The 14,338-nt window shown below is 35.4% G+C and overlaps 1 protein-coding gene across 5 annotated transcripts in view; it reads left to right on the forward strand.

The window, feature by feature from the left end:
- FSD1L (fibronectin type III and SPRY domain containing 1 like) overlaps positions 1-14,338 on the forward strand; it is a 73,831-nt gene that overhangs the window by 20,563 nt on the left and 38,930 nt on the right. For 4 of the 5 annotated variants that reach the window (XM_004747737.3, XM_004747738.3, XM_004747739.3 and 1 more), the window contains exons 2-4: positions 3,608-3,703; positions 6,129-6,260; positions 11,365-11,466. The exons of the other annotated variant lie outside the window; for it this stretch is intronic. In XM_004747737.3, coding sequence (XP_004747794.1) covers positions 3,608-3,703; positions 6,129-6,260; positions 11,365-11,466 — 330 coding nt within the window. The remainder of the gene's footprint in view (positions 1-3,607; positions 3,704-6,128; positions 6,261-11,364; positions 11,467-14,338) is intronic. 5 annotated transcript variants of the gene reach the window in all.

Consider the following 14,338-nt stretch of genomic DNA (forward strand, 5'->3'; position numbering starts at 1 on the left):
GACATAATTTCATTGTATTGTATCAAAATACCACCAGCAGGGGCGCCTGGGTGGCTCAGTGGGTTAAAGCCTCTGCCTTTGGCTCAGGTCATGATCTCAGGGTCCTGGGATCAAGCTCCGCATTGGGCTCTCTGCTTGGCAGGGAGCCTGCTCCCTCCTCTCTCTCTCTGGCTGCCTCTCTGCCTACTTTTGATCTCTGTCTGTCAAATAAAAAATAAAACAATAAAATACCACCAGCAGTGAGGATGGGAAGAAATAATAAAGGTAAGTGAATACAGCAGAGAGCCCTAGGCAGCCTCAGGGATGATGTTAATATCTCCTTATCTCCAGGGATTCTTGTGAGAATTAAATGAGAGCTGTTGTGATTACTTTTAAATTTTTACTACTCTAATGCCTTGTGAATACTTATTAAAATATTTTCCCTTTATCATTTTATTTTTGGAGCTCTTTACATATAGCCCTTTATTGATATCGGATTATATTTTGAGAAGAACTTATCATAAAGTCTTGTAGGACATTATTAAAATATTTATACTTGTAAGTATTTAGAGAAACAAGGCTTGGGCTTCTGAGAAAATTATAAAGTGGAAGTACTTGCATTTGATTTTTACTGAGAGTACAAGTACCTTGTATGGATTTTGCTATTACTACTCATGAAGAATTACTGAACAACTAGACTTATGCTGTCCAGTATGACAGTACTTGTCACACGTGGCTATAAAAAGTGAAAATAACTAAAGTTAAAAACAGTAAACTCAGTTCCTCAGTTCTGTCTACATTTCAAGAGCTCATTAGTTTCATATAGCTATTGATTGCCAATTTGGACAGTCTATATAGGATATGTCCATCATAGCAGAATATCTTATTGTACAGCACTGAACGAGAGAGTATGAGAAGATTAAATAACCAAGGATTTTATTTAAATAGGAAGCACTATCAAAAAGTATGAGGTATTTGCTACTAAAATTACTTTTATGGTTTTATAGAATCTGCTAACTATTGCAGTGAATATTATAATTTTAGCTACAGTTTTTTTTTAATTAAATTAATTTATTTATTTTCAGAAAAACAGTGTTCATTATTTTTTCACCACACCCAGTGCTCCATGCAATCCGTGCCCTCTATAATACCCACCACCTGGTACCCCAACCTCCCCCCCCCCCCACCACTTCAAACCCCTCAGATTGTTTTTCAGAGTCCATAGTCTCTCGTGATTCACCTCCCCTTCCAATTTACCCCAACTCCCTTCTCCTCTCTAACACCCCTTGTTTTCCATGATATTTGTTATGCTCCACAAATAAGTGAAACCGTATGATAGTTGACTCTCTCTGCTTGACTTATTTCACTCAGCATTATCTCTTCCAGTCCGGTCCATGTTGCTACAAAAGTTGGGTATTCATCCTTTCTGATGGAGGCATAATACTCCATAGTGTATATGGACCACAACTTCCTTATCCATTTGTCCGTTGAAGGGCATCTTGGTTCTTTCCATAGTTTGGCGAACCTCCCTGGTAGTCTAGTAGTTAGGATTCGGTGCTCTCCATAGTTTGGCGACCGTGGCCATTGCTGCTATAAACATTGGGGTACAGATGGCCCTTCTTTTCACAACATCTGTATCTTTGGGGTAAATACCCAGGAGTGCAATGGCAGGATCATAGGGAAGTTCTATTTTTAATTTCTTGAGGAATCTCCACACTGTTCTCCAAAGAGGCTGCACCAACTTGCATTCCCACCAACAGTGGAAGAGGGTTCCCCTTTCTCCACATCCTCTCCAACACATGTTGTTTCCTGTTTTCTTAATTTTGGCCATTCTAACTGGTGTAAGGTGATATCTCAATGTGGTTTTAATTTGAATCTCCCTGAGGGCTAGTGATGATGAACATTTTTTCATGTGTCTGATAGCCATTTATATGTCTTGATTGGAGAAGTGTCTGTTCATATCTTCTGCCCATTTTTGATATGTTTGCCTGTTTCGTGTGTGTTGAGTTTGAGGAGTTCATTATAGAACCTGGATATGAACCTTTTGTCTGTACTGTCATTTGCAAATATCTTCTCCCATTCTGTGGGTTGCTTCTTTGTTTTCTTGACTGTTTCCTTTGCTGTGCAGAAGCTTTTGATTTTGATGAAGTCCTAAAAGTTTATTTTGGCTTTTGTTTCCTTTGCCTTTGGAGACATATCTTTAAAGAAGTCGCTGTGGCTGATATCAAAGAGATTACTGCCTATGTTCTCCTCTAGGATTCTGATGCAGCCTTCCCATTGAGATCAGGAACAAGACAAGGATGCCCACTTTCACCACTCTTGTTCAACATAGTATTAGAAGTCCTAACAACAGCAATCAGACAACAAAGAGAAATAAAAGGTATCCAAATTGGCAATGAAGAAGTCAAACTCTCTATTCGCAGATGACATGATTCTTTATATGGAAAACCCAAAAGACTCCACCCCCAAACTACTAGGACTCATACAGCAATTCAGCAACGTGGCAGGAAACAAAGTCAATGTGCAGAAATCAGTGTCTTTCTTATACACTAACAATGAAAATACAGAAAGGGAAATTAGAGAATTGATTCCATTTACTATAGCACCAAGAACCATAAGATACCTGGGAATAAACCTAACCAAAGAGGTAAAGGATCTGTACTTGAGGAACTACAGAACACTCATGAAAGAAATTGAAGAAGACACAAAAAGATGGAAGACCATTCCCTGCTCTTGGATTGGAAGAATAAACATTGTTAAAATGTCTATACTGCCTAGAGCAATATATACTTTTAATGCCATTCTGATCAAAATTCCACCGGTATTCTTCAAAGAGCTGGAGCTAATAATCCAAAAATTTGTATGGAATCAGAAGAGACCCCGAATCGCTAAGGAAATGTTGAAAAACAAAAATAAAGCTGGGGGCATCACGTTACCTGATTTCAAGCTTTATTACAAAGCTGTGATCACCAAGACAGCATGGTACTGGCATAAAAACAGACACATAGACCAGTGGAACAGAGTAGAGAGCCCAGATATGGACCCTCAACTCTATAGTCAAATAATCTTTGACAAAACAGGAAAAAATATATGGTGGAAAAAAGACAGTCTCTTCAATAAATGGTGCTGGGAAAACTGGACAGCTATAAGTAGAAGAATGAAACTCAACCATTCTCTTAAACCGTACACAAAGATAAACTCAAAATGGATTTTTTTTAATCTACTTTTGTGTTTCTAAAATGTTTTTTATTTTTATAAATAAAGTGTCAACTTTTAGTGCCTCTTTGTTTTTCTCCCTCATATCCTATTAGAAAGCTCCATTTGTTTTGCAGCATTTAAGGATTTGATTTTATTCCTTGGCCCTGGTCCTATGACCTAAAATAATACTATTGGTATTAAGTAATACTGATCATCTTCAATATGAATGGTATGGTGGTGATTAAATTGTACACTAGGAATAAGGTTTGTAAAATAGCACAAATACATATCCCATCTTTTGTAATTATAGGCCTTTGGCAATTTATCTCCTCTTATATAATGTATGGTTTATTTAGAAAGTTGTTATGGGTTTATAATTCTCTTATTAAAAATATCATGATGCTACGTGTTTTTCTTGTTTTAATCCTAGGAAGCTCTACAAAGGATCATTTCAACCCTGGCAAATAAAAATGATGAAATTCAGAACTTTATTGATACACTAAATCAAACACTAAAGGGAGTTCAGGTATTAATCTTTTTAAAAATGTTTCAGTACTGTGTCACAATGAATGATTGTTGGGTCAGATCAAAAGTATAAATATATCAACTCTAGATTATAAATTAAAGGAGGTGAGAGTAAGGTTTTTATTTTACTTATTTCTTTATTTAAATGCATGTGTTTTGAGCATGCGCACAGGTGGAGGGGAGGGACAGAAGGAGAGGGAGAAGCGGACTCCTGGGTGAGAAGGGAGTCTGATGCGGGGCTTGATCTCAGGACCCTGGGGTCATGACCTGAGTTGAAGGCAGATGCTTAACCAACTGAGCCACCCAGGCACGTGCCCTGAGAGTAAGGTTTTTAAATGGTAGATAAATAAAAATGTTTTCCTTCCTTTTTTTGTATTATCAATGGAAAGAAATAGTAAGGAAAGAAGAAAACTTTGCTATAGTAGTTGGTAGGGAATTTTGTAGTGCTCGCGTTTCACCCTTTCCATTATAGATTTGTCTTTTGTAATTTTAATTAAGAGCAAATTCTATTTTTTCAGAGTACTGAGAAGCTATTTCTTTTATAATAAATAGTGGAAGGAAAATGTGGATGGTAAGAAGTTTGCATATAGAACTGGAAGAAAGTAAAAATAAAAGTAAAAAAATAAAAGTGCTAATAGGAAGAGGAATACTTAAGGAAATGGTCCCAGCTTTGGGCAGATAATCCATACTGTATATAATCAAATGTTGATGAATATGTCTTACTGAATTTAGTGGTCATTTTTTGGTAAAATAAACAGAAGATTTATAGGACACTTGTAGAGAGTAAGTCCTTCCCTATGGTTTTTGTTTGAACCTAGGTTATTGCCTGTATCTTGGCCTGGTAAACCTTATAGTCCTTTTATTTCCTTTACTTCTGAATTTGTAATAATTGAAGTTAGTTGATTAAGATCTTCACCACTTAACTGTCTTTCCCAAACTATTTTACTGGAAAATTTGGTGAATCCAGGAGTCCACTTTCTTTAAATAAGCAAAGCTAGTTGTGTTAAGGCTCTTGATCTATATATAAGGGAATCATCACATTTGACATCTGGAAAAATAGACCATGAGCTAGTCCAAACGATTTCTCTGATTAATAAATTATTAGTACTCTACCTTAGAATCCAGAAAAAAAAATAGAGGGGGCATTTAACTACAGTCTTGTCGCTGGAGTTGGGAGCATAAGAGGTAGTAGGCAAGAGACTGTGAGGATGTACCAATTGGTTATTGAGGATTAGTCCATTCTCTTTTTACAGATGAGTAAACTGAGGTCCAGGAATTTAAGTGGCTTGTCCAAGGTCACACTGTTACTCAGTAGTTAATGCAAGATTTGACTTAGGTCCTTTGCCTACCAGACTGCACATTTCTGTTGCCGCAGCTTGTTCTTTATCACTGTAAATCAATTAGTAAAATGATTTACACCACTTTTGGTAAGACTCCAGTGACATGAGTCTGGCTTCTATAAAAATTATAAGCAAAAGTTTGGTTTATGTTATTGCAGCAGGTTGTACATATTAGTTTTCTTAACCAGTGCCCAATTCTCTTTATTGAATGATTCATCTAAGTTGAAAAATGCCTAACATAGTTTCTTCTGTCTCATAATTGCTGCAAGTGTAGATATTGCTTATCTAGAGGTTTCACAGATATTTTAAGTTATTGTTGAAATAGCAGCATCGTGCTTAATTGAGGCAGTAAGGAACTGGGAAGTTAGCAGGCTTGAAATGCTTTATTGGTTCTACCTCTAATCACTAGTTGTGTGGCTTTGGGCAAGTCACTTTTCTGTATTTTAATTCCTGAAATTTAGTAGTTTGACTACAAATTCTAGTCAGTAGATGACTTCTGAGGTTCCTTAGAGCACTCAAATTCAGTGTTTGATAAATCTCTTAGGTCCAGTAAGGAATTGCTTGGTCTTTTAAGTTATGTATATCTTATATAAACACACTGCTTCAGACAACCTAAAATATTTTAAGATTTCACAAAATTAGCACATATTGTTCTTCAGTTATGGAATCAAAATCTTGATTATTTTATTAAAATGCATCATAGATGATTCTGATGCACAACAAAGGTTGAGAACTACTGGCTTAGGGTCTGCCTTGGAACCTGAAGGTCTGGACAAGTTGGCAACCTTTAAACAACCTTTCACATTGTCCTGCAGAAACAGTGTCTAAAAGCTAAAAAGAATATGGGCCAGTCTATAAAAAGCTGTTTAACTCAACATAATGGAGATAGTGCTGTTGGCATTAGCAGCCAGCCTCTATGATTTACCTGTTTTTAAAGCCTATGTCACATACTAGAATTTTGTTGTTTATATGATTTTTGCCTGGGGTAGTTTATACTGTAATATATTCTCTCCTTTGATAAGCATATCTTTTAGTTTTCTAATGTTTGACAGCTCCAGTATAATCATTGTTTTGTTTATTAAACAGGAAAATTCTTCTAACGTACTTTCAGAATTAGATGAAGAATTTGATAGTTTATATTCTATTTTGGATGAGGTGAAAGAAAGTATGATTAACAGTATCAAACAGGAACAAGCTCGTAAATCACAAGAGTTACAGGTGAGTTCATACAACATATTTAAATATGAATAATTTTAGTCTATTTATTATTATTTTTTAAAGATTTTATTTATTTATCAGAGAGAGGGGGAGAGAGCGAGCACAGGCAGACAGAATGGCAGGCAGAGGCAGAGGGAGAAGCAGGCTCCCTGCTGAGCAAGGAGCCCGATGTGGGACTCGATCCCAGGACGCTGGGATCATGACCTGAGCCGAAGGCAGCTGCTTAACCAACTGAGCCACCCAGGCGTCCCAATTTTAGTCTATTTAATACTTGATTTACTGACAGGAAAAAATCAGTGAATTTCTGTGAATAACTACTTTTATCTTATAGAAAATGATTATTAACTTTGTTTTGGTTATATATATCTTGGTTTTTTTTTTTAAGATTTTATTTACTTATTTGACAGACATCACACATAGGCAGAGAGTCAGGCAGAGAGAGAGGGGGAAGCAGGCTCCCCACTGAGCAGAGAGCCCAATGTGGGGCTCGATCCCAGGACCCTAAGATCATGACCTGAGCCAAAGGCAGAGGCTTAACCCACTGAGCCACCCAGGTGCTCCAGTCTTGTTTTTTCTTAATTGTGGTAAAAACCCAAGATTTACCCTTGTAGCCTTTTTTTTTCTTAAGATTTTATTTGCTTATTTGTCAGAGCGCAAAAGCAGGGAGCAGTGCAGGCAGAGAGAGAGAAGCAGGCTCCCTGCTGGGCAGGGAGGACCCTGGGATCATGACCTGAGCCAGAAGGCAGATGCTTAAACAACTGAGCCATACAGGCGTCCCTTGTAATAATTTTTATTTTTTAAATTTTATTTATTTATTTAAAGATTTTGTTTATTTATTTGACAGAGAGAGACACAGTGAGAAAGAACACAAGCATGGGGATTGGGAGAGGGAGAAGTAGGCTTTCTGCTGAGCAGCAAGCCTGATGTGGGGCTCGATCCCAGGACCTGGGATCATGACCTGAGCTGAAGACAGATGCTTAAATGACTGAGCCACCCAGGTGTTTCCCCCCCGGTAATCATTTTTAAATGTACAGTTCAGGAGTGGGTTAACTCTGTTGACATTGTTGTTTAACATATCTCTAGAACTTTTTATCTTTTAAAATTGAAATTATCCCCATTGAACAACAACTTCCTATTTCCCCCATACCGCACTACCTGGCAAACCACCAGTGTGTTTCCATGATTTTGATTATTCCAAATACCTCATAGAGGTGCAATTATTCAGTATCGTGGCTCAGGTCATTGTCTCAGGATCCTGGGATTGAGCCCTATTTCAGGCTTTCCACTCAGCAGTGAGTCTGCTTCTCTCTCTCCATAATCTCTCTTACTTTTGCTCTTTCTCAAATAAATAAATAAAATCTTAATAATAAACGGCGATGTGACCTATAACATTATGTCCATTTTAGGTGTACAGTGTAATAATTTAGTTTTTATACATATTGCAAAATGACCACCAGAGTGTCTAGTTGATTGAATCCATCACCATGCATAGTTATACACTTTTTTTGTGATGAGAACTTTGAAGATCTTTTTTTTCTGAGACTGTTCACAAATTACTGCTTTTAATTTTATGTCATATATTTTTTTCATCAGTTTCAGAGGTAAAATTTAGTGATTCATCAGTCGCAGATAACACCCAGTGCTAGTTACATCAGGTACCCTCCTTAATGCCCATCACCTGATTATCCCTTTCCCCCACTCACTTCCCCTTCAGCAATTCTCAATTTGTTTCCTATAGTTAAGAGTCCCTTATGATTTGTCTTCTCTCGATTTTCATCTTACTATATTTTTCCTTCCTTCCCCATGTTCATCTGTTTTGTTTCTTCAATTCCACATATGAGTGAAATCACATGGTATTTGTCTTTGACTGACATTTCACTCAGCATAATACCCTCTGGTTCCATCCACATCATTACAGATGGCAAGGTTTCATTGTTTTTGATAACTGAGTAGTATTCCACATGCTCTTTATCCACTCCTCTGTTGATGGACATCTGGGATTTTTCCGTAGTTTGACTCTTGTGGACATTTCTGCTACAAGCCTTTGGGTGCATGTAGCTCCTTCACATCACTACATTTGTCACTTTGGGGTAAATACCTTGTAGTGCAATTGCTGGGTCATAGAGCAGTTCTATTTTTAACTTTTTGAGGAACCTCCATACTGTTTTCCAGAGTGACTGCACCAGTTTGCTTTCCTACCAACAGCATCAGAGCTTTCTCCACATCCTCACCATCTTTTGTTTGCTGAGTTGTTAATTTTAGCCATTTTGAGTGGTATGAGGTGGTATCTCATTGTGGTTTTGATTTGCCTTTCTCTGATGCTAATTGGTTTTCTGTTTATGTCTACTGCCCATTTCTTGACTGGATTATTTGTTAGGTGGGTGTGGAGTTTGATAAGTTAAGTTCTACTTTCTTAGCAGTGTTTAAATACACAGTACTGTAGGGGCACCTGGCTGGCTCATTTGGTAGAGCATTTGACTCTTGATCTTTGGGTCATGAGTTCAAGCCCCACAGTGGGCCTAGAGATTACTTTTAAAAAATATAATTCTTTTCACCATGCTGTACATTATACACCCAGGACTTATTTTATAACTGGGAATTTGTACTTTTTGACCAACATCACCTGTTCATCCATGTTTTCAATTTTTTTGGTAGTAGCCATCTTAATGGGTGTGAGATGATGCTCTTTGAAACTGGTAACTGCAAGGATGTTAGGACCATTTTCTCTTCCTGTTTGAACACTTGAGATCTTCATTTTTTCCAGTGATTCCATTGTTTTTGTTTTCTTCTTTTTTAAAAAAAAAAAAATCTTACATCCGGTTGCCCTTTATAACTCTTAATACTTGCCTCTCAATGCCACAAAAATTTTGGCAATTTTTTTTTTATAGGAATAGTGATCTAGGGGAGATGAAGAGATAGGCTATAAAGTAAGACTGAGTTGTTGAATTATAAGCTTAGTGAAATAAATTCATTGTTGTGTTAGGATTCAAAGGAAAAGGGAGGATGATACCACCCTAATGGTAATTTAAACCATAAGGCTTTATTGGGATAGTTTAAAAACCAAATATTAAAAGGATTCACAACTTGGCTACCAGTGCCATTTTCTTCTTTAGTTGGAGACAGTAGAACATCTCTGTTCTTCTTTTGGGTTTCCAAACTTGATAGCATGTTGTTTTCATTAAAATTTTATCAGTTACTCTAAATAACTGACAAGTTATTGGTCTTTAAATTGTATTCCTTTGTACCCTTTTCTTAAACTTTCCCTCTTGACTTGAAAGCAAATCTATAGCATTTTCTTTCCTTTTTTTTTTTTTTTCTAATATAAAGATTTTATTTGAGAGAGAGAGAGAGTGCACCAGCAGGGGGAGGGACAAAGGACGAGGGAGAAGCACACACCTCACTGAGCAGGGAGCCAGGATATGGAGCTCATTCCAGGACCCTGAGATCATAACCTGAGCCAAAGGCAAATGCTTAACCAACTGAGCCACTCAGGTGCACCTGTAGTCTTTTCTTAGAATAAGATATTTTATCTTAAATTTTGACCTCAGATTGGGTTCTTTCCCTTTAATAGTTTCTTGAGATATATTCCTTATTCTTTTTGTTATTTTTTATTTTAATACTGCATTCACTTAGTGTCCCCTAGTGATCCTGTGTAGACCATTATTTTTTAAAAAATATTTTATTTATTTATTTGTCAGAGAGAGAGAGACAGTGTACAAGCAGGCAGAAGCAGAGAGAAAAGCAGTCTCCCCACCGAGGAGCCTGATGTGGGACTCGATCCCAGGACCCCGGGATCATGACCTGAGCTGAAGGCAGTGGCTTAACCAACTGAGCCACCCAGGCGTCCCTGTGTAGACCATTATTAGCTACCATTATTAGCTACCATCTCAGTGATTTTGCTCAAACTTTTTGTAAAGCTCTTATACAAATGGAATATTTCAAATGATGGTTTGCTAATTATTCTTTGGAACTTGTAAAAATTTTACTTATAGGAATTTTTACTTATTTACTTATAGTATTTTTAGGAAGACACTATACTTTACTTAATTTACTTATAGTATTTTTAGGAAATTGTGGTTAGGTTCTTAGAATAACACATGAAAACCTATTGTTCACCAAGATAGGGCAAAACTGTTCTCCTTTTCCAAAGGAAAAATATGACACATCCAGAAACCAATAAAATGAGCCATAGTTTATCCTTAGTGCCGATCTTACGGGGTACCTAAGTAGATTGGAATATGAAATAGATAGTAATAAATAGCTATTAATATTCTGAAGAAGAATCTTGGGTACATTAAGAAAACTTAGAAATAGATCTGTTTCTTCGTTTAAAGGTATCACTAACAATATTTCTGCACGACTGGCTTAGTTTTAGATCACAGATGATAAAGAGTGACAGAGAACTGACTAAGACAGACTGGTATGTGAAATTAATACATCACAGTGGCAGGGCACATCACTGCAACAGTTATGTCTTTTGTTCTTCTTTATTCTTTTTGAAATCTTAGCATTTACATTTGTGATTCCTTATGTTATCCAATTTTGGAAACTGTAAATTAGCATTTATGGTAGTATGTATTACTTGAGTAACATGATAAATGGACTACTAAAATTGTGCTCAACTGCACGTACCTTTAACTTGATTCATAAACTTTAGTTTTATTTGTTAAATATCATCAAGAAACCTAGTCCTCATTTATAGAGGATGTTTTCTGCAGATGGACTATTTTGATAATTTAAATTGTTTATGGTTAAAAAAATAGTTGATAAATTTCTGACAGCCCTGATTGAGAAAAATGTTTAATTTGACCTGAACTATTTATGATTGCTTTATTTTCTGTTTTGTTTTTTAAGGGATGAGTTTATCTATAGCTGAATGCAATTAAACTGTTTTGAACAAATTATGGAAAGATGTTAAGTACAATATATTAAGATAGTTAAATTTGTTACATATATGACTAGTGAATATGTTACTTTAATAGCTCTCTAAAATATTTTTGTTCAGTTTTTTCTATTAAAATTGTAAGTTCATTTTAAAAATATATATTTAAGGTTCTAATGGAAATAGGAAATTTTATTTTAAAGATTTATTATTGTTTTTTAGAATCAGCTCAGTCAATGTAATAATGCCTTGGAGAACTCAGAAGAACTATTAGAATTTGCAACACGGTCATTAGATATAAAGGAACCTGAAGAATTTTCAAAGGTATTAAAACATCAGCCAAAAAATCTAAACTAACCACTTAAATAGGAGAGCCTTGTTTTAAAAAACGATGTTTTCCCTTTCAATTTTGGATTAAGTCATCTCTAATACTAAAGTCTTTTATTTCTTAAGTAAAATGCTTACCTATTCGTTTATTCCAAAGTAGACACCTGGATGTGTCTTCAGGGTAATACACAAATTATTTAATTTCTCTTTAATGCTCTGTTTGGATGGATCAAGTTATTTTCCTTTACAATTATATCCTTATTAGCCATTTATTTTAAGGGTACTTGTGTGTTTTATTTGAGTCATACCTTTGTTATAAATATTTCATGACTAAGGAAAGAAGATTAATACTGCTATTAACATTCTTAAAAATCTAGTTTTGTATTTCTTTCTTTCTCTGAGCTGATTGGGAAAACATCACTTGATGCGTATGAGCACTGTAACCTAGTGATATTGGTTATTAAATGTATTAAACGTCCCACTGTTTGGTGTAATTTTTTTTAATGTTTTATCAAAATATGAAAATGTAGGTTCTTATTTGGAGGGTATGTTTGGTATGAAGTATAAACAGTAGAATAATAAGACTGCTAATGTTTTAAGCTAGAACCTAGTGTTTAAGAGATTCTGAATTCTAGATTCTAATTTTTATTTTAACTAGGGTCATTTTTAAATGATTACCACATTATCAAATCAAATCTCTTTTTGATGTAGAATATATTTAAAAATGGTGTGAGAAAAGTGGCAACTTGAGCTTTATAATTAGGAAAATACATACTGTAGTAATCTTAGCAACTAAGTATTTGAGTTTGATACTACTTTCTTGGTCTTTGTGGACTATGTAGTAAACTTTTTTAGTGTTAGAAAGATGGCTTCATAATCCATTTGTGTCTACCTAGTACTTTAATTTCATTATTTTTCTATGAACTTGAAGGTAGAAGAATCTTCCTTGAGAAGATAACATTTGGTGGCTTACATCCCTCCATTCTGAAAATGAATTTTAAAAATGATTTCCTTTTAATGAAATGAATCAAAACAAAAGTTCTTTTGCTATAAATCTGCAAACTAATTAATCCTTGAATTTAGAGGTCGATTGTAAGTAGGTTCATCTTTGTATTTGGTAGTACTTGCTATATAAAGGAATTTTGAAGAAAATGTATCATACTTTAAATACTTTAGAATATAGATACGTCACCTATTCAGAGGACATTATGGGATAACCTCAGATATCTGGAACATAGCCAAAAAAATAGAGAAAGCAAAAAATATCTGTATCTAAATGAGTGTCATAAAATTCATGGGCAGTTCCTCAGAATCTAGTGACAATTATATGGAGAGTGCTACTAAAGCTTTAGTTTTATCTTCAGTTTCCTTGTTGTTCAGAGTCCCCTTCAAGTAGAGTGGGCCAGCTGCTAATGACAGGCATAATCATAGCAGCAAGAATTAACATCTGAGAGCCTGAGAGCCTGAAAGTGAGGAAGAAGAAGACAGGAAAACCATAAAACTTGGACAGACGTATTTGAAAACAGCTTGAACCCAGTTGCATTTAAGTAGGGATTGAAGCTCGGAAAAACTGTGATCAAGTTTGTTTCTCCCAAGTTTCCCTTTCTACTCTTTTCAGAAACCTCTCCCCTTCCTCTCAAAGTCTACTGTTTTCTCTTTCCTTTGTCCTTTCCAGCTTTGTTAAAACTTTTTCCCAGCTGGTTGTAAATTTGAAAGGGTCTGATAAATTCCATTGTGGTTTAAACATTTTCTTGATGTTCTGTGTTGCTTATTTTATATTTTTGGTTTTCTAGCCTTTTGAAGTACTTCTTAATAGCTTAAACCATTTGGAAATGTGGTGAAATAAATTATTTGTCCGTGTTTCCACCTAGAAATTGGAGTTTATTGTTTAAGAGAAATGCTTAACTGGGAGTTGTTTGCAATTATTTTCTTAGTATATCTAAATTGTATCCAAAGAATGGTTTGATTCCAAGTCAAAAACCAGGTTCCCCTTTGCCAGGTGCATAGACCTGCCTCAAAGACCTAATAGCTGACAGAATAGGAAAGATGACTTTGAAGATTAATTATTGGAATTTAAAGAATAATCATCTAGTATATTGTTAGATTTTTGGAAAAAAAATTATTTTAAGGTGTAGTGTTTATGAATATCCCATATTAAAGTGATTAAATCAGATTATTATTAATAGTTCATGGGCACAAGAAAGTCATAGGCTAAAATCCAGTCCACAAGTCTTTTTAGACCTCATTATCTTCAAAAACAGTACTCTAAATACTGATATATGAATGATCACATTGCAGTACCTCAGTCTGAGAATTGAATATGAAGCTATGCTTTATTAGCATTAGCATTAGCATTAGCATTAGCATTAGACAATCTGAAAATGTATGAGTAAAAATGGGAAAGGATTTTGGAACGTGCTTTCACTGATTTTTTTAAAAATTTGGTATTACAAATTGGTTTTATTATCACTATTTTTTTTAATCATTAGAAGTTTGGTTGATAGTAAATATATGAAGAAGGATCACCAGCAAATGCAATTTGGAACATTTGCTATATTTCTGGATGGACAGTGGCCAGACCTGGCTTCTCTGCTAATAGCTGTCCTGTAGAGCATTGCTTGGATCCTTTGACAGAATTAATATTTCCATTCTCCCACCCCTGAATTTAGAACTTGAATTCTACTTATAAAAAGAGCTGAGTCTGTGGAGCAGTTTCCAAGTCACTAAGCATCCACTTCCTCACTATCCTGCCACACATAACCCAATTGTCAGATTAGAAGGGAGTGAATGGTTATCTGTACATGGAGCCTTTGGTGGAATAAAAAATACAGAGTAGGGTAAAAGGGGGAATGGTGTCTTCTACACTTGA

This window comes from Mustela putorius, unplaced genomic scaffold (genome assembly GCF_011764305.1).
Source record: "Mustela putorius furo isolate JIRA1106 unplaced genomic scaffold, ASM1176430v1.1 tig00000580_pilon_pilon_pilon, whole genome shotgun sequence".
Classification (NCBI taxonomy): domain Eukaryota; kingdom Metazoa; phylum Chordata; class Mammalia; order Carnivora; family Mustelidae; genus Mustela; species Mustela putorius.